The sequence below is a fragment of the Balaenoptera acutorostrata genome, chromosome 9 (assembly GCF_949987535.1).
Source record: "Balaenoptera acutorostrata chromosome 9, mBalAcu1.1, whole genome shotgun sequence".
In the NCBI taxonomy this organism is placed as follows: domain Eukaryota; kingdom Metazoa; phylum Chordata; class Mammalia; order Artiodactyla; family Balaenopteridae; genus Balaenoptera; species Balaenoptera acutorostrata.
In genome coordinates this window covers 72,139,176-72,159,108 of record NC_080072.1, presented here as the reverse complement: position 1 = coordinate 72,159,108, position 19,933 = coordinate 72,139,176, and the positions used below count along the sequence as shown (strand labels likewise).

The 19,933-nt window shown below is 48.6% G+C and overlaps 1 protein-coding gene and 1 long non-coding RNA gene across 2 annotated transcripts in view; one reads left to right on the top strand and one right to left on the bottom strand.

Annotated features, from left to right (window-relative positions):
- The window catches only part of LOC130708914 (uncharacterized), a 69,507-nt gene extending 58,152 nt beyond the window's left edge, over window positions 1–11,355 (bottom strand). The window contains exons 1-2 of the long non-coding RNA XR_009009295.1: window positions 11,230–11,355; window positions 2,790–2,869 (exon numbers count right to left, since the gene is read on the bottom strand). This is a non-coding gene — a long non-coding RNA (uncharacterized LOC130708914). The remainder of the gene's footprint in view (window positions 1–2,789; window positions 2,870–11,229) is intronic.
- Window positions 11,356–11,382: 27 nt separating this feature from the next.
- Window positions 11,383–19,933, top strand: part of VSTM5 (V-set and transmembrane domain containing 5) — a 32,710-nt gene continuing 24,159 nt past the window's right edge. Inside the window, exon 1 of the mRNA XM_057553327.1 lies at window positions 11,383–11,606. Coding sequence (XP_057409310.1) covers window positions 11,516–11,606 — 91 coding nt within the window. The 5' untranslated portion in view covers window positions 11,383–11,515. The remainder of the gene's footprint in view (window positions 11,607–19,933) is intronic.

Genomic DNA, 19,933 nt, shown 5'->3' with positions numbered 1-19,933 from the left:
AATCAACTATACTTCAATAAAAAAAGAATAGGGCAAAAGTAATGGGGTGTCATTTCCATGAATGGATTATAAAGCAGTGTGACTTCCCACTTGCTAGCAGACCCTCTCTCTTGCTGACTTGAATGGAGCAAGCTTCCATGTGGGAAAGGCCCAAGTGGCAAAGAAGTGAAAGTGGCCTCCAGCCAACAGCCAACTAGGAACAGGGACCCTCGGCCCAGCAGCCTGTGAGGAACTGAGTCCTGCCAACAACAACTGAGTGAGCTTGGAAGCAGATCCTGCTCCAGTTGACCTTGACTGCAACCTTCTGAGAGACCCTGGGCCCACACCTTGACTGCAATTTTGTGAGAGACCCTGAAGCAGAGGATCCAGCTGAGCTGTGTCTGGACTCCTGAACACAGACACTGTGAGATAATAAATGCATGTTGTTTGAAGCCACTAAGTGCTGGGGTAATTTGGTACACAGCACTAGATAAAGAAAAGAAGTGGAAAAGGGGGTGGGGTCTTTAAAAATTCATACTGCTGGTAACTACTTAAATCAGGATTTCTAAGGCTGGGGCCCAATCACTGGTAGTTTTTAAATCTCCCCAGGTGATTCTAATATATAGCCAGCATCCACTGTCTGGGCTTCTCAACTGTAAAGTGCCTAGGAATCATCTAAGTGTTTGGTCAAAATGCAAATCTAGGGTGGGGCCCAAGGCTTTGCATTTCCAAAAAGCTCCCAGGTTATGTGGATGCCGAGGGTCGCCAGACCACACAAAGTAGCAAGGGTCTAGAGACTCTAACACAGGACAAGACAGGCCTGAACTCGGTGTATGGCTCTGGAAACTGTGTAGAGCACAAGGATGTGAAGTGCGTGAAGGGATACTCCTCAAATCTTGGCAATCAGTTGGGCATAGAGGGTGATGCAAGGGTGACAGCTGCCTTGAGGTTTGAAGACCAGAGGACTGGGAAGAAGCTGGCATTTTTAGGTGAGATGAGGAATTTTAAAAGGAGAAGCCTGATTGGGAGGAAAAATAATCAATGATGGAAGTAACCTGATAGAGATGATCAGGACATAATTTGTGGGACCCAGTACAAGATGAAAATGTGGAGCCCCTTGTTCAAAATTAATAAGAATTTCTGCAGAATCTAAAATATGACACAAATGAACTTATCTACTAAACAGAAACAGAATCAGAGACATAGAGAACAGACTTGTGCTTGCCAAAGAGGAGGGGGGGGATGGAGGAAGGATGGATTGGGAGTTTGGGATTAGCAGATGCAAACTATCATATATAGAAAGGATAAACAACAAGGTCCTACTGTATAGCACAGGGAACTATATTCAATATCCTATAATAAATCATAATGGAAAAGAATATATATACATAACTGAAACCCTCTGTTGTACACCAGAAACTAACACAGCATTGTAAATCAACTATACGTCAATGGAATAAATTTTTTTTTAATTATTGAGAATTTCAAGATGGCGAGAACAGAGCATTAACCCAAGGGTGGGAGGCCCTCTGAGCATGGGTCATACATCCTGGGACAGATTTGTCAACAGCAAGACTTACCTACTCCAAGAAACTATCTTTGGTGCCCTTGGTAGCCCCTGTCCCAGCCCCTCTGCCCTAGGGAATGCCATGCTCCTTGCCTGGGACTCCCTCACATGTTATCCTCCCACAAGGCACTGGTCTTGCTAGCTCCTGTGCCTGCCTCCCCAGTGAGACTGGAAGATGATGGGGGGCAGAAAGAGCGACTGCTTTGCTCTTTCCCCCCAACCTGGTCTCATAGAAGCCTGGGTGTGGCTTGTTTAAGTCCCCCCAGATCAGCAACAGGCCTGGGTTTCAATCCCTGTCCTGCACCCACCTCCCCTGTGCCAAGGCGGAGCTGTGCTGCCCTGAGCCGCAGCAGCCGGCTTTCCCTCCCTCCAGCCCCTCCCTGGACCTGTGGGTCTCTCGCAGACTGGCCACTCCGATAACAAGCTATGAACACAGTTCACGGCCTGTAGCTCCAAGAATATTGCTGAATAGTTATTTTCAGCAGAGTGCTGTATGGTCCAAATCAGAAAAAGCTATTCCCAGGGGTGGGGCAATGGAGAACTGGATGAAGGTACTCCAAAGGTACAAACTTCTCATTATAAGACAAATAAGTGCTAGAGATGTAATGTACAACATCATTAATATAATTAACTGCTTTATGTTATGTATGAAAGTTGTTAAGAGAGGAAATCCTAAGAGTTCTCATCACAAGGAAAAAATATTTTTTTCTTTTTCTTTAATTTTATATCTATATGAAATGATGGATGTTCACTAAACTTATTGTGGTAATCATTTCATGGATGTATGTAAGTCAAATCATTATGCTGTACACCTTAAACTTATACTGTGCTGTATGTCAATTATATCTCAATAAAACTGGAAGAAAGAAAAAAAAAAGAAAATAGCTGTTCCCTCCCTGAGGGTTGGCACTGGCTCCTGGCTGATCATTTGACACTGATTGGTTTCCTGTGGTTGTTCGTGAATTGCTTACAATGCTAACCTGGACACCCTCAGGATCAGACCCCACTCTCAGGCCAGCTCCCAGATTGCCTTAAAAGGGCCTAGAGAGTCTCCTTCTGGGCCAAATTATGAACAAAAATTCACAATCAATGTACTGGAAAAATATGTAATCAAACTGATCTACTTAACAAACTTATTATCCTTCCCAGTACTTAAATCATGTCTCAACACAAGAAACTAAAATGTCAAGAGGATGAAAATAATGCAGTGTATCACAGTCTATAAAATTCTATTGAATTTTACCTGCTGCAACTTTGCACATACGGTCCTGAAATGATAGGTAAATGGTGAGATGTTTGGCATCTTGCTCTGTGACTTTATACCTAAGGAAGAAGGAAACGAATATTTACTGTGAAGCTATTATGTGTCAGGTACTGTGCTGGGCACTTCACATGTTATCTGGTTTAATAGCCTAGAGAAGCAGAATAACAGCGATGGGGAGAACAGTCTCATAAGCTAAACAGCTGGGTACAAGTGAAGCTCTGCTCTTACTAACTCCTGCCTCCATTTTCTTATCTGTGAAATGGTCAGAATGATAATAATAGTACTTTCCTCATGGGGTTGATGAACTGATTAACGAATTACATGAATTATTACTCATAAGACACTTAGGACACCACTGACTTTCCATGGTTAATAATCTACCTTTAGGGCTTCCCTGGTGGCGCAGGGGTTAAGAATCCGCCTGCCAATGCAGGGGACACGGGTTCGAGCCCTGGTCTGGGAAGATCCCACAGGCCGCGAAGCAACTAAGCCCACGTGTCACAACTACTGAGCCTGCACTCTAGAGCCCGCGAACCACCACTACTGAAGCCTGCCCACCTAGAGCCCGTGCTTTGCAGCAAGAGAAGCCACCGCAATGAGAAGTCCGCGCACCACAACGAAGAGTAGCCCCCGCTCGCCGCAACTAGAGAAAGCCCGTGCTCAGCAAGGAAGACCCAACGCGTCCAAAAATAAATAAATTAAATAAATAAATTTATTTGAAAAAATAATAATAAATCTACTTTTATGTTCACAGCATACTTGTGAGATAGTATGACAATGCTCAATTTACAGATGAAGTGACTGAAATTCAGAGACGTGAGGCAATTTGCTCAAGGTCACAAAGTTAATAGTGCAGGAGGTATTTGAACTCAGGAATGCTCCAAGTACAGCCCAACGTTGAAATTCCTGGCATTATTCAATCCTGAGCTCCCATCATGTGTCAGGCACTGCAGAGAAAGTGGAGAACTAGAAGATGAGGTCCTGTTTGTTTTGGGGAAAAGAGGGGAGCCAAAAACAACCAAGCGGATGAAGAAAATTTCAGACAGTGACAATGCAATGAAGACAATGAAACAGACTGACGTCAATAGGCAAAAACGGAAAATGACCCAAATGTTCATCAACAGGAGAATGAATACACAAATGGCAGTAGTATATCCATACAATGGAATAGCAGGGAATGAAATTCTGATGCATGTAACAACATGGATGAATCTCAAAATCATTATGCTGGGCAAAAAAAAGCACATGCAAAATACTACATGCTGTATGATTCTATTTATATCATTCTAGAGAATGCAAATGACTCTATATTGACAAAAACAATCCAGTGGTTGCCTAGGGCTGAGGGCAGAGAGAAGGATGGGCTGACTGCCCAGAGGAAACTTCTGGAGTGAAGAAAATGCTCTGTTTCCTGATTGTGGTGGCTGTTTCATGGATGTATACATATAACGAAAGCCATCAAACTGTACATTTTAGATGGATACAGTTTCCTGCACATTAATTAAACCCCAGTCAAGTTGATTTTAAAACACGGAATAGTGACTGTGCAGGTTAGTAGGGCAGGGCTACTTTAGGTCTCTCGAACAGAATGAAATTTGTGCTGAAAATTTAATGATGTTCAAGCGGTAAGAGAGCTAGTCCAAGGGCACCCAAATATTTTCAATCCATGGCAAACCAAGGGCAGGGGGCATCTGGTCCCTGATGCAATGAGGAGGTGCAGTGTCTAAAAAGAACTTAAAAATAAGAATAAGACCCACTTAAGAAATTTCATTACCACCATGCACCGGCAATTCTAAACAATGTCAGTGACAGAATACTCTTCCCTGCTCAAGCTGACCACTCCTACAACCAGTGTTTTCAGTAATGGTCCATGGGATCAGAAAATTCTGTGTGGCATATAGTTAACCTTAATTTTTTTATGAGTACAGTGGTAAACCATGATTTTAAAATATGTGTCATAGGGCTTCCCTGGTGGCACAGTGGTTAAGAATCCGCCTGCCACTGCAAGGGACACGGGTTCGGGCCCTGATCCGGGAAGATCCCACATGCCGCTGAGCAACTAAGATCATGCACCACAACTACTGAGCCTGCGCTCTAGAGCCCATGAGCCACAACTACGGAGCCCATGTGCCACAACTACTGAAGGCCGCGTGCCTAGAGCCTGTGCTCCGCAACAAGAGAAGCCACCGCAATGAGAAGCCCGCGCACCACAACGAAGAGTAGCCCCCGCTCGCCGCAACTAGAGAAAGCCCGCGCGCAGCAACGAAGACCCAAAGCAGCCAAAAATAAATAAATAAAATTAATTAATTAATTAATTTTAAAAATATGTCTCGGGCTTCCCTGGTGGCGCAGTGGTTGAGAATCTGCCTGCTAATGCAGGGGACACGGGTTCGAGCCCTGGTCTGGGAAGATCCCACATGCCACGGAGCAGCTGGGCCCGTGAGCCACAATTGCTGAGCCTGCGCGTCTGGAGCCTGTGCCCCGCGACGGGAGGGGCCGCGATAGAGAAAGGCCCGCGCACCGCGATGAAGAGCGGTCCCCGCACCGCGATGAAGAGTGGCCCCCGCTTGCCGCAACTGGAGAAAGCCCTCGCACGAACCGAAGACCCAACACAGCCAAAAATAATAAATAAATAAATAAATAAATAAATAAGAAAATCCTTTAAAAAAAAAAAAAATGTCTCATAAGCTTTTATCATACCTACTATAATTTCCTTCATAGTGCCCCGCCTTTGTGACTTTTTCATTGACTTTTATTGAAATTAGACTCAATTCCCATCTTGTACATGGGATACCCAGCCCATCTGGGTCCATAATGGTCATGTCAGATCCTGCTGGCCAACCAGCTCACAAATGCCAGCGAATTCAGGAAAACTGTTATTTGTTTTTCTAATTTTTATTTTTGTTTTGCTGCGTTTGACTGAAAATCTCCTGTAGACCATATTCTGGGATCAAGCACCGGGCACCTGCTCCAAACCATGCATTCAGTGCCTAACTCCTCATTTTTACCAATGAAGAAACTGAGACCCAGAGATATTAAATCATTTCCATAATGGAACAGCTAAGACCAGGATTCAGGTTAGACTTTTGCCGTCCACCACACTTCCCCCACTGCATATTTACTGAACACCTTCTACATGCCGGGCCCTGTGCAGGAAGAGACAGCCCATAGAAGATCTGAAAGTAATGGTCTCGGCCCTTTAGAAGTGTAGGCTTAGCGTCCAAGACTAAAAAAGCATGAATCGGGCTTCCCTGGTGGCGCAGTGGTTGGGAGTCCGCCTGCCAATGCAGGGGACACGGGTTCGTGCCCTGGTCCAGGAAGATCCCACATGCCGCGGAGCGGCTAGGCCGTGATCCACAACTACTGAGCCTGCGCGTCTGGAGCCTGTGCTCCGCAGCGGGAGAGGCCGCAACAGTGAGAGGCCCGCGCACCGCGATGAAGAGTGGCCCCCGCTTGCCGCAACTGGAGAAAGCCCTCGCACAGAAACGAAGACCCAACACAGCCAAAAATAAATAAATAAATTTATTTAAAAAAAAAAAAAAAAAAAAAAAAAAAAAAGCATGAATCCACCAGGGAAATGTATTCGATTGCTGAGCACCTATGATACCAGACACTGAGCTGGACGCTGTGATAATAACTGGCGTGGATCCGGGGTTCCCCTGCAACCATCCCACTTCACACCTGTGTCGTATTTGACCCTCCCAGCAGCATTACTAAGTAGTAATATCAGAATCCCACTTTTCAGAGAAAAAACTGCTGTAAAGGAATGTTAAGTAGCTTGCCTAAGGTCACACAGCTAGGAGTGGAAGCTCTGGGCTTTTCCTGGGTCTGTCTGACTCCAGAGCCAGAGCTCTTATCCAATGTGCTCCCCAGAATCACTATTATCATGCAGAAGGGATATTAAGAGAATAGAACCGGCACTTACCCTTAAGGTAACCGTAGGCTGATAGGGGATAAGGCTTGCCTGCTTCATCACCACAACTCCTGCTCACAGAGGCTACACCCAGGCTGCGTGGTCCAGGCAGTTTGGACCAGCCAAGTTCAAGGGAGAAAGAGAATTGCCATTTTGGATCTCCCCCTTAGTAGGCTTGGCCTCCATATGGTCCCAGAGTGACATGGGGAACACAACAACGGCTCAGTTTAAGAGACTTAGGGCACCGTACGGCACCATAAAAGCCTGGCTCAAAGGAACCAGTTTTAACAAAGATTTGTATAGGTCTTTCATACCGTAACATTCAACACGATCCCCTCCCACTTCAACCACCTGCCTGGCACCCTAATACCATACACACATACATAATAAACTACAAGCATATTTTCAAGAGAGACAAAAAAAAAAAGCCTAAGAACTTACAGGTTATCTCAATGTGGTAATCCATTTTGCAAAACTGAACACCAAGATATATGGTCTCACTGGAAGAGCATATTTAAAATCAGGGCTGTCCTTGAACATGAGAATTATATGGGGATATCTATGGCTGTCATAAAGCTAGATCACTATAAACACACATCATTTTTCTTCTTCTGGAAGTGAAGAATGGCTCCTAAGGTTTTGAGAAAATAAACACTGGTGGGTGTTTTTTTTTTTAACCAAGTGGTTGATTGGTGAGAATAGTTACCAAATACCTGAGGGCTATAGTTTATGTCAAAGATTTCAAAGGAGAAGCCTACATTTCATACTAAGTATGAATCTTGAATTATACCCTTATAGCAAAAACAAGCATCTTCAGTATCAGTATACAGGCCCCTCAAATCCTAGTCCCAACATGCTTTTCTAGTTTTTCTCCCTATTCCTCCCTCTCTGCCTCAACCAGACTATTGCCATGCCTGGGATCTTGTAGGCACTTAACTAAAAGTTGTAGGAAGAAAGGAAGGAAGGAAGGGAAGGAAGGAAGGGAAGGAAGGAAGGAAGGAAGGGAAGGAGGGAGGGAAGGAAGGAAGAAAGGAAGGAAAGAAGGAAGGAAGGAAGGAAGGGAAGGAGAGAGGAAGGTAGGAGAGAATGAACAAATGAAATAGTAAATATAATCAGGGCTTAAATGACCTCATGCTATCTCCCTCCTCCCCTCTATGAAATCGTACTCTATATAAAGGATCCCATAAACTCAGATCAAAATATCATTTGAATATGACAAGAAGCTTCTAACTAACTTAAAGCAGTGTTTTTCCACTCTGGCAGCACATTAGAATTATCCAGTGAGCTTTCAAAAAACACTAATGCCAGGGCCCCACACCAGAAAATATGATTTAATTGAACTGGAGTGAGGCCCAGGCCGCGGTGCTTTTTTTTCTAATGTGCAGACAGGGTTGAGCATTTCTGGTACAGCCCAACCCCCTCAGAGGTCCAGAGAGTTGATGTTACTTCTCCAAGGCCAGAGAGCTGGTGGGTGACAGAGGCAGGACAGGAACTCAGAGCATCACTGAGTCACTCTAGCCTTTATCAGCTTTTGATCTCATGAAATTCTTCCTTCTCTCTTACATCTCGCAGACTACAGTTTTTCTAATTCGTGTGCCAGGTGCCAGGTACATGGCAGTGAGCAAAACAGCGTTTGCTCTCATCTTGGCCTCAGCAGGAAGACCCCATATACCTGGAGGCCTTTCTCAATCTGGATCATGCTACTTTGTGAGTTTCTTGGGACCAGGAGCCAAGAGTTAGTTATTCATCTTTGGAGCTGCAGGGCCTAGCATGTAGCCTGGTACGGGGTCAGATGTTATGAAAGTTTGATGAATAAATAAATGAATGCAAGTGATTCCTGAATCCCCTTACATGGAATAAAAAAAAAAAACCCAGAAAACTGTCAAGAAGACCCCTTGTATGAGTCAGGACTTTCTCAATTTTATGTCAGAGAAATCCAACTTTAATTTTTTGAGGCAAAAGAGGGTATTTATTTGCTCATAACTGGCAAAGGCTAGTGTGCAGAATCCCAGAGCTCAATCCATGTCATGAGGGCTCTATCTCTCTTCTCAGCTCCCAGCTTAGTTTGTACCATCTTGGCTTCATGCTTAATTCAGGGCCTTTCCAATATTCCCAGTATTCCCGGGTTCGTATCCTCTCATTTTAGCAATCCCAACAATGACCACATATCGTTCCCAGGGACGACTCTGAGGGCTCTGTCCAACCATCCCTGAACCAAACGCTTTGGCTGGTGAAAAGTGTACTCTGATTGGTCAGCCTGGCTCACAAGCTCACCCAGGGGCGGTCGGCAGGGTACCACTACTGTCAACCTCACCAAGAACACATGAAATTGGCAAGGAGTCCCCCTTAGGAACCAGAAGAAGGAGACAGGAAAGTGTGCCGGACTGCCATGGTCTTCTATCTTTCTATCTTTCTGCTCCATCATCCTACTTGGCATGATGGCTTTTGTCCTCATCCATGTAACTTCATGGACACAAGATAGGTGCCACAGATCTAAACATTATGATGTCTTCAAGGCAGGAAGAAAGGGAGAGGGGCAGCCCTAGCCTTATCTATCACTTTTATCAAGAAAGCAGGGACTTCCCTGGTGGTGCAGTGGTTAAGAATCCACCTACCAATGCAGGGGACACGGGTTCGAGCCCTGGTCTGGGAAGATCCCACATGCCACGGAGCAACTAAGCCTGTGCGCCACAACTACTGAGCCTGTGCTCTAGAGCCCGCGAGCCACAACTACTGAGCCCACGTGCCACAACTACTGAAGCCCGCGCGCCTAGAGCCCGTGCTCCTCAACAAGAGAAGCCACCGCAATGAGAAGCCCGCACACCACAATGAGTAGCCCCCGCTCGCCACAACTAGAGAAAGCCCGTGTGCAGCAACGAAGACGCAACGCAGCCAAAAATAAAAATAATAAATAAATTAATTAATTAAAATAAAAGAAAGCAACTCTCCCAGAAACACCCCAAGAAGACATCCCTTAACATCACTGGCCAGCACTGGACAACCCTGCTACCCCCAGCTGCAAAGAAGGCTAGAAAATCTAGTTTTAACAAACTGGAGTTGAATTTCATGACTAGCTGGGATCAATACTAATTCCTCCTCCACCCTGTACTCTCCCTCCCCAGGGTTAATTATTCTTGCCCTGAGTCCCCATAGCATACTGGGCCTCCCTTATCAAAGAGACATATACACTGTACAGCAATTGCTTGTTTTTCCAGCCCTACCCCTCGTTAGGATTTCTAAAGACTTCTATCTTATTCATAGTTGTATCCCCAACCTTTAGCACAGTGCCCAGCTTCAATCCACCAATGTTTTATGACTGTCTACCATGTGTCAGGCCCTGTGCAAATAAGTAGGCTCTCAGTGAACACATCTTGTATGCATGGATGAATGGAGGTGTGAATGGGGGATGGGTAGATAGTGGATGGAAGAATGGTGGATGGTAGATGGACAGATGGGTGGATGGATGGTGGATGGATGGTGGGTGGGTGTATAGATGGGTGGATAGATGCATGGATGGGTGGATGGATGGTGGATGGGTGGTGGGTGGGTGTACAGATGGGTGGATGGATGCATGGATGGATGGATGGATGGATGGGTGGGTGGTTGGATGCATGGATGGGTGGATGGATGCTGGATGGGTAGTGGATGGGTGTATAGATGGGTGGATGGATGCATGGATGGATGGATGGATGGATGGGTGGATGCATGGATGGGTGGATGGATGGGTGGTTGGATGCATGGATGGGTGGATGGATGGGTGGGTGGATGAATGGATGGATGGATGGATGGATGGATGGATGGATGGATGGATGCATGGATGCATGGATGGGTGGGTGGATGCATGGATGCATGGATGGATGGATGGATGGGTGGTTGGATGCATGGATGGGTGGATGGATGGGTGGGTGGATGAATGGATGGATGGATGGATGGATGGATGCATGGATGCATGGATGGGTGGGTGGATGCATGGATGGGTGGATGGATGGTGGATGGATGGTGGATGGGTGTATAGATGGATGGATGGATGCATGGATGGATGGATGGATGGATGGGTGGATGCATGGATGGGTGGTTGGATGGGTGGTTGGATGCATGGATGGGTGGATGGATGGTGGATGGATGGTGGATGGGTGTATAGATGGGTGGATGGATGCATGGATGGATGCATGGATGGGTGGGTGGATGCATGGATGGGTGGATGGATGGTGTTTAGATGGCTGGATGGTACATGGTGGATAGCTATCATCACTGTCCAGTGGCTCCACCCAGATCAGTCTGAGGCTCCCTTGTCCTCTTCTCACCCCTCTCACCCTAGGCTGTCATTTCACCTACCTGAAAGCCTTCTCATTTCACATGGAGCCATTAGATGGTCCCTCTTGGTCCTCAGGCAACAGCTAATACCTTTCCTTCCTTCTGCCACCCAGCATCCAGCTGAATCTTGAATCAATACCAGTCAAGTGGGTGTGAACGGAAGGAGACTACTCATTTTTTGCTATTATTTACCTCTGGGTGTGTGCGTTCCAACTGCTTCCTCTCGCTCTCTCTCTCTCCCTCCCTCCCTGTTTCCTCTTCCTTCCCCACTCTTTGGAACTGGTTCAACCAGAGTACAACCAGCTCATCTGCATCTGGCCTCACAAGACAGGCAGGAGGCAGCGGAGGAGGAGGAGCGGGCAGGCGGGCGGCCAGGAGCTGCAGCGGCTGCCACGTGAGCGCACAGCCGGGGCCGCGCCGCGCCGCGCCGCGCCGCCCGGGACGCCAATGCCGGACCGGCGGCGCGCGGGGCTTGCTCATGAGGCCTCTGCCGAGCCGGAGGAGGAGGAGCCACGGCCTCTCGCTGGGAATCTTCGCCCTCTGCTTGGCCGCTGCCCGCTGTCTGCAGAGTAAGCAAGGGCCGGACCGGGCGGGGGTGCGGTGGGCGCGGGGCGAACCACCGCTTTCGGCGGGGCGAACCACCGCTTTCCGCGGGGCTGTGCGCGGCCTGGAGCGGGGACCGGGCCCGGCGAGGATCCCCCAGGCCGGCTCCCGGACCACTCTGGGTACGCGCCCCGCCCCGGGCGTTATCAGAGCCGGAAGCCGCCCGGAAGATAACCGGCTCGGCCCGGTGGCCGCCTCCTCTGCAGCATTTTTTCTTTCTTTTTCCTGGAATAACCAGACTGCAGCCCAGGCGTCCGCGACCTCCGGGCACACGGGCCCCGCCCCCTACTGCGGGGACCCTACCCCTCTCCCTCCCGCGCCTTCCCTGGTCCTGGTGCTGTAGGCCTCCCCACCTCTCAGAGGAACCCCCAGCAGACTCTCTCGAAGAGAAGGGGTTGTAGGGGTTTGGGTTGGGTGTTGGGGCCTGAATCCCTCAGGCCGGCTGTGGTCCTCACCGCTCTGCCCGGAGCGGAGGGTTTGGATGGGCTGTCCCCAGAATCCCCCGGCTTGGTGAGTCTGCATGTAACGCACAGCCCCACAGACTACCATGGACCCAAACCACAGATTACAATGCAGTTCTACTTTCTCATGTAATCATGATGCTTATGATCATTCCCATTTTACAGATTAGTCATCTGAAGTGTAGAGACTGACCGGTGCAGTGCCACCGGCGGTGGGAGGATCTCTAGTAAGAGGCGGTGCTTACTAAGCACGTTTGCGCTACTGTCCCCGGGGCTAGAAAACACTTCTTTCATTGAATCCTCGGAGCAGCCCTATGAAAAAAGTGCCGCTCTTATCCCTGTTTCACAAGTGAGGAAACTGATGCACGGCCGTCACCAGCTAGGCCGTGGTGGAGTTAGGATTTAAACCTGGGCAATCTAGCACGCTTGACCTTTACACCTCTCTAGCTAGAGCCCAGCTTTGGAGGCTGCAGGTCTCAGAAACCCAAAAGCACTGGGAAAGGGCATGTGCCTCTGGCTGTCCGTGGAGCAAGCAATAGTCATCTAGTCCATCAGGTGGGTGGGTGCGTTTGGCTTTGCAGTGACCTTTTCTATCATTTTTCAACCCTTCAACATGTGTTTCCAATCAGGCATTCTCATGCAACATCTGTACAGCTGTCCCAGGCATTCAAGGACCAGCGATTCACCACAGTGTATAATTCGTTTATTCACTCACTCATTCATGGCATCCTCTGCTTCCAGGAAGCAGGCCACAATCGTACTGGGGATGCCATGGTTCACAGTCCTGTCCTCAGACGAGCAGACAAGAGTGCCGGCTTGGAGTGGCGAGTCCTGAGAGGCAGGAAGTGCCAAAGTTCTGGAAGCCCTAGAGGCTCAGGGGAATGAGGCCAAGCCTCCCAAAGGGAACTGCACCTACCCAGTGACAGATGGACAGGAGCAGCCAGGGGAATGGGACAGAGGGAACACAGCGCGTCCTAGGTAAAGAGGAAGCACGTGCAAAACCAGGAGGAAGGGTCAAAGGTTTGCAGTTCTCCATTGAATAGTGACTCCTGCAAAGCTGTAAACTCCAGGAAGACAGATTCCCAGCGCTTGTCCAGTGCCAGCCAGAGTCTACCCCTTAAGGATAGTGAGTGGGTGTGCACCTGCCTGATGGGGGCCTGTGCTTCAGGGCCAGCACTGATGATGTAGAGGGGCCTCCTCCCTCCCACCAGCTCCCTCCATTCTCTGCCTCTTCAGCCTCTGCCCAAAGCTTCCACCCAGAAAGTCAGATATTCATCATTTACACTGAAGTCTGCGTGAAAGCATGCTCCACAAACACAAACACACAAACACCCTGCATTTGAGGCCTTTTCTGTATAAACGGGACTGTTATGGACTGAATGTTTGTGTCCCCCTGGAATTCAGATGTTGAAACCTCAGCCCCCAGTGTGATGGTATTTGGAGGTGGAGCCTTTGGAAGGCAGTTAGGTTTAGAGGAGGTCATGATGGTGGGGCCTCCACGATGGGCGTAGTGTCCTTATAAGAAGAGGAAGAGACACCAGAGATCCCTCTCTCTATCTCTTTCTGCCATGTGAGGACGAAGCAAGATGGCAGCTCTCTGCAAGCCAGGAAGAGAGTCCTCCAAATCTGCCGGCACCTTGATCTTGATGTCCCAGCTTCCAGAACTATGTTGTTTAAGGCACCCAGTCTCTGGTATTTTGTGATAGCAGCTCAAGCTAAGACAGAAATTGGTACTGAGAAGTAAAGTGCTGCTGTAACAAATACCCAGAAACGTGGAAGCAGCTTGGGGACTGAGTAATGGGTAGAAGCGGAGGGGTTTTGAAGTACATGCTAGCAATATGGACTCTAAGGGCCATTCTGGTCAGGTTTCAGATGGAAATGAGGAACATGTTACTGGACAGTAGAGAAAAGGTGATCCTTGTTAGAAAGCGGCAAAGAACTTGGCTGAGCTGTGTTCATGTTCTAGTGTCCTTAGAAGGTAGAGCTTGGGAGTGATGAGAAATTAGATATTTAGCTGAGGAGATATTAAGCAGTGTCGAAGGAGCAACTTGGTCCCTCCTGTCTGCTTATAGTAAAATGCAAGAAGAGAGAAATGGCTTGAAGAAGGAATTCTTAAGCAAAAAGGAACTAGAACTTAAAGATGTGAAAAATTCTCAGCCTATCTATGTTACGAAAAAAGAGGGCATGTTCAGAAGAGAACGCGTAGATTGCGGCCAAACACTGCTTGATAAGATTAGCCTGGGTGTGAACCACGGGCCTAATCAGCCACCCCAGCAGAAATAGCTCCAGTGTAACTGAAAGGGGTGAAGACAGAATGGAATGAGGGAAGGCTGTCAGATTTGATAGATCCTGCAGGGCTGACTGTATCGCTGTTTAGCTGTGTACACTATTTTTCAGGCTAGGAAAAGAATGACTCTGAAGGCAATTCAACCAGCATCAGAGCTGTCTCCTCGGTTTCAAAAGGCGGGGGTGGGGCATTGCCTTGGTTTCAACAGGCAAGATGGAGGCCTTGCAGAGTCTCCAGGGGACATGGAAATGCCCAGCAGAGCTGCAGGGGTGAGGGTGCACCCCTGTCTCAGTGGGTCCTAAAGGCAAGATCACCACCCTGGTGGGTCCAGAAGGCAGAGCATCGAACCAAAGAGCTAAGGGCATTTACCTTGCTAGGTTTTGGACTCACTTGGGACCCGCCACTCCTTCTTACTTCTCATTTCTTCTTTTTGCAATGGGAATGTCTATTCCATGCTTGTCCCACCACTGCATTTTGGAAGTACATAACTTACCTGGTTTCACAGGTTCACAGCTGGAGAGTAATTTTCTTTCAAGATGAATCATACCCCAAGTCTCTGAAAGGAGTTAAGACTTTTGGAGCTGTTGGGATGGAATGAATGTATTTTGCACGCAAGAATTCATTGCATGAATTTTTGGGGGCCAGGGGCAGGATGTTATGGACTGAATGTTTGTGTCCCCCAGAAATTCATAAGTTGAAGCCCTAACTCCATGTGGAGGTGGGTGGGACCTTTGGGAGGCAGTTAAGTTGAGATGAGGTCATGAGGGTGGGACTTCAATGAGGGAATTAGTGTCTTTATAGTAAGAGGAAGAGACCAGCGCTCTCTCCCTCTACATGTGAGGATACAGCAGGAAGGCGGCCATCTGCAAGCCGGGAAGAGGGTCCTCACCGAGAACTGAGTCTGTTGTCACCTTGACCTTGGACTTCGCAGCCTCCAGAGCTGTGAGAAGTAAATGTCTGTTGTTTAGGCCCCCAGTTTTTGGTATTTTGTTATAACAGCTCAAGCTGAATAAGACAGGGACTTAAAGGCATATCCCCTCTGAAAGCTGGCAGGCCTCCCACACCTGGCCAAGGTGGAGTGCTTTTCTAGGACCCTTGTTCGTTTCCTTTCTCAGCTCTCAACATGGGAAGTTATCCATCAGGCCTCCTCCTCATCAGTGCTCCCGCTCATTTGGAAGCAGATGATCCAAGACTCAAGTAGGAAAGTTTTGGGTTTTTTTGTTGTTGGTTTTTTTGTTTGTTTTTAATTGAAGTATAGTTGATTTACAATGCTGTGTTAATTTCTGCTGTACAGCTAAGTGATTCATATATATATACATATATGCATATATATATGTATACATATACTTTTTTTTTAAGCTTTTTTGGGTTTGTTTATTTATTTATTTATTTATTTATTTTTGGCTGTGTTGGGTCTTCGTTTCTGTGCAAGGGCTTTCTCTAGTTGCGGCAAGTGGGGACCACTCTTCATCGCGGTGCGCGGGCCTCTCACTGTCGCGGCCTCTCTTGTTGCGGAGCACAGGCTCCAGACGCGCAGGCTCAGTAATTGTGGCTCACGGGCCTAGTTGCTCCGCGGCATGTGGGATCTTCCCAGACCAGGGCTCGAACCCGTGTCCCCTGCATTGGCAGGCAGATTCTCAACCACTGCGCCACCAGGGAAACCCCTATATACATTCTTTTTTAAATATTCTTTTCCATTCGGATTTATCATAGGATATTGAATATAGTTCCCTGTGCTATACAGTAGGACCTATTGTTAAGTAGGAAAGTCTAGCTAATGGCCTGGGCCAAGTCAGCTTGCTTCCTGTGCTCCAACCCCAGCTTCTAAAAAGCAGCCCGCTCCCCCAGCACGCACACACACCCAGCCACACACGTGCACACATGAATACACACACGAGTGCCCTTTAACATCCCCATTTTACCAGGGTGGAGCCAGGGATGGAGGAGTTAGCCCCACTGAGTCACTCATGGCCCAGTGCCTGGGAGAACAGAGGAGCAGCATGGGGGCTGAGCCTGGGTCTGGGGAGGGAGTTGATAGGCCAGAGTGGCCACAGCCAGATGGAGCTATGGGTTCTGGCTTAGCTGGAGGTGCCGTGGGAGGGGAGGGAGAGCCGGTGTTGGAGGAATCCCCTGGAGGCCCCGGGGAGACACCGGGATCCATCACGCCAGGACAAGGCCCCACTGGTCACCTATGCAGCCCTCCACAGTTACTAAGCAGTTATGGTGTATCGGGCTCTGCACTGGCCCAGGTGAAACAAATGAGGCGTGGTCTCTCTCTGCACTGTCCTCTCTGATTTATAGACAATGGTCTTGCGTACCTATAAAGGTACCCACCCAAAAGAGTGGTGCTTGGGCGTGCTTTTAAAAATGCAATAAAAAAAATTGCAGTCATGCCGTGCTTGTTACTCAGCAACTTACTTTTTACAGCAATTTATTTATTTATTTATTTTTGGCCATGCCACCCTGCTTGTGGGATCTTAGTTCCCTGACCAGGGATTGAACCCGGGCCTTCGGCAGTGAGAGCGCCGAGTCCTAACCACTGGACCGCCAGGGAATTCCCTTTTTACAGCAGTTTTTGAGCTCTGTCCATGTCTAGATCTTGCTCATTCCTCTCAACTGCTATCTGTATGTCATTGTATCCACATGCTACTTTTTCCTTAGCTAGCCCCCTTCTGATGGACAGGTCAGCTTTCAGATTTTAGCCCTCCCTGGGGGGAGAACAGAGCCCTAATACAGGGTGCTGAGTGCACTGCTATTGATGTGCACATCGTATGGAGGATGAGGAAGGCCAGGGGCCACCTCCAGGCTGACAGGTACCCCCTGCACACACATCTCCTCCCCTTGGGGGTAGTGCTCAAAAAATGGCTGGGGGATTACACTGAAGCTATTGAGGGAGGGGCGGAATCAACCAGAAAGTCACCCAGATTTCTTCATTTCTGGTCTCCAAGGGAGTCCTGAGTATATTCTCTGCTGGTCTGGGAAGGGGCTGCAGTCAGGAGACTCTCCTTTCTCCATTGTCCCCAGGACTTAAGGACACCTATTTATTTCATCTGCTCTAAGACTTTTTTTTTTTTTACTTTTAATATTCCGATATATCTAAAGTCAAGATGCATGTTACAAATAAATAACTTTGCTGTAATCTCTGTCAGCCTGCACTGAAGTTGAGTCCTTCCCGAATGTGTGTTGCTTCTGTCGGTCACCGTCACTGGGAAGCATCCTCCTACCTGGGGAACGGGAATGAAGAAGGTGAGGTTGAGTCTTGAAAGATGAGTAAGGATATACAGCAGGACAGGTGGAGAAGAGAGTTTCAGGCATACAGCAAGTGCTCAAAAACTAGGTTCACGCATCCTGTTGGGGCCTGGCAGAGTCTGGGTGTGCTAAGCCAAGGAAGAGGAAGTGGGGAAGTGGGGGAGTTGCCTTGGTAGGCACCTACTGGAAACTTAACTGGTCCCCCACTCAGAGACCCCACTGACACTGCACCCCCATAGCCTGTGCTCTCAAACACTGGGCTGCCTGCACCTGGGTTTTCCCTGGAACACAGTCTCAGGGTCAGAAAGTATTTATTTACCTAGCAGAAATGGGAGTGGGAGAGAGGCATCATTGGCAAGTATGAAGTTGGGCAATGATTTTCTCCCGTAACTGGTTTGCTGGGCTGGGAAGGCACCGGTCAGCCCTGTGGGCAAAGGGGAAAGGGCACACTGGACCGTGAAGTGAGCACAGAACATTCCTGCTGTTCACTGGGGTCCAGGAAGCACAGTGGCCTTTCCCTTGCTGAGGTGCATCCCTAGGGGCAGCTCAGGCCAGTGACATGCTGATCCCAGAGGAACCCCGCTGCTCTGGGGCTTCCTGGGGAGTCCCCAGCTGGGAAGGGGCAGGGCCTGAGGGGCTGGTTCCAGCCCCGTGCTGGCAGTAAGCCTTGTATATGGGGTCGCCTTCATTCTCTGAGTGCACAGGGCCAGGAGGGTGGGCTGGCTTCGCGGTTCTCAGCCAAGGCTGCACATGAGAACCTCCTGGAGGGCTTGTAAGACCTACAGATGCCCACACCCTACCCCAGATGGTTACATCAGTCTCTCTGAGGGCAGGACCCAACACTGTTTCGTTTCAAGTTAGGCTCCTGGGGTGACTCTAATGTGTGGCCAGGCAGAGAGTTCCTGGTCTAGACCATTTCCATGTCCCCTCCATTCATCTTATCTTAAGGAAAGAGCTGGGCATGAAGAGTGCACCTTTCTCCCATCATCCGTTCTCAGAACACCCACCATTGTAAGCAGACGAGTCTCGCTTATGCCTTATTTGTAGTTTAATCCTGACAAACCCATGATACTCTGCCACCGGGCTTAGGTCAAGAGAGAAGGCTGCTTTGCTTTGAAGTTTGGTTTGGTTCAATAAATGGTTCCTGAGCACCTACTGTGTTGGGAGCACCATGCCAGGAGCCAGGGGTACTCAGCACGGTCCCTGCAGCGGGGGGAATCACATGACCCAGAGGGGCGGTCAGATCCTACCCAGATGATTTGAGGTCAGATGCCCAGGGAGTACTGAGAAAAGCATTTAGCTCAGCTGAGAGTTGGAAGGAGCCTTCTCAAAGAAGAAGCCTCGAAGGCAAAGTAGGAGGAAGCCAGGTGAGCCGGGAGGAGGAAGGTTCTGAGCAACAGGAAATAATGAGCGCAGACACAGCACCGCCACCTTCTCGCTCTTGGGGCCAGTAGCGGGTGACAATTCTTTAGTTAAGTCAAGTTTTTCAGCTCTGGTCAATTTCTTCATATTCAATCTGATAAGTTGTCTTAACAGTTAAAGGACTGGGGCTTGGGAAGGTCTTGGATCTTAAGTGCCAGAATATTTCCTCTGATAGACTCTTACACTAGTGCCAGGGGATCAGGAGGGAGATGTGGGTCCCTCGGCACCAGACACTGGCCAGGGGACCTAACGTGAGCCTTCTCTGGCTGTTTGCCCTTCTGTCCTATTGCAATATCCCCACCCCAGGCTCACTGTGGGACTGGATCACATTCCTTTTGGAAGCCAATGCCCAAAAGTGGAACACCAGACCCTCTCTTTCCTCTTGCCATCAAGCAGGCCTTCTGCATACTCTGGGATGGGAGTTCAGGAGTTCTTGAACCAGAGCTTGTTCTTTTATGTCAGGTAGACTGTCAATTCAATTTGACAGCCCCAGTTTGAATGAGCCATCCGTCATGTCACACACTGCTGGGGTGCTGTCGATTTGGACCTAAGTGTGTGCTTGCCTGCTCCTTCTAGCGGGGGAGATGGGCAGTCACTCATCCAACACGAATGCGAAGCCAGCTGGGAACTGTGCTGTGGGAGCCGAGTGGGGCCTGGCAGAGGAGGTGACATTTAAGATGGGCCTTTAGAAGTGAGCGGAAGGCTGAGAATGGGGATGGGTGATCTGAGCTGAGCTGGAGGGAGTAAGCCACAGTGGGGAGTGGTCCACAGTTTGGTGCAACTGGAACTGGGGGGTGGCAAGGAGTCTTGGGAGATGGGGAAGGAAAAGAAGGTTGAGGCGAGATTTTTTTAGGTCTTTCAGAGCCAGGAGAGA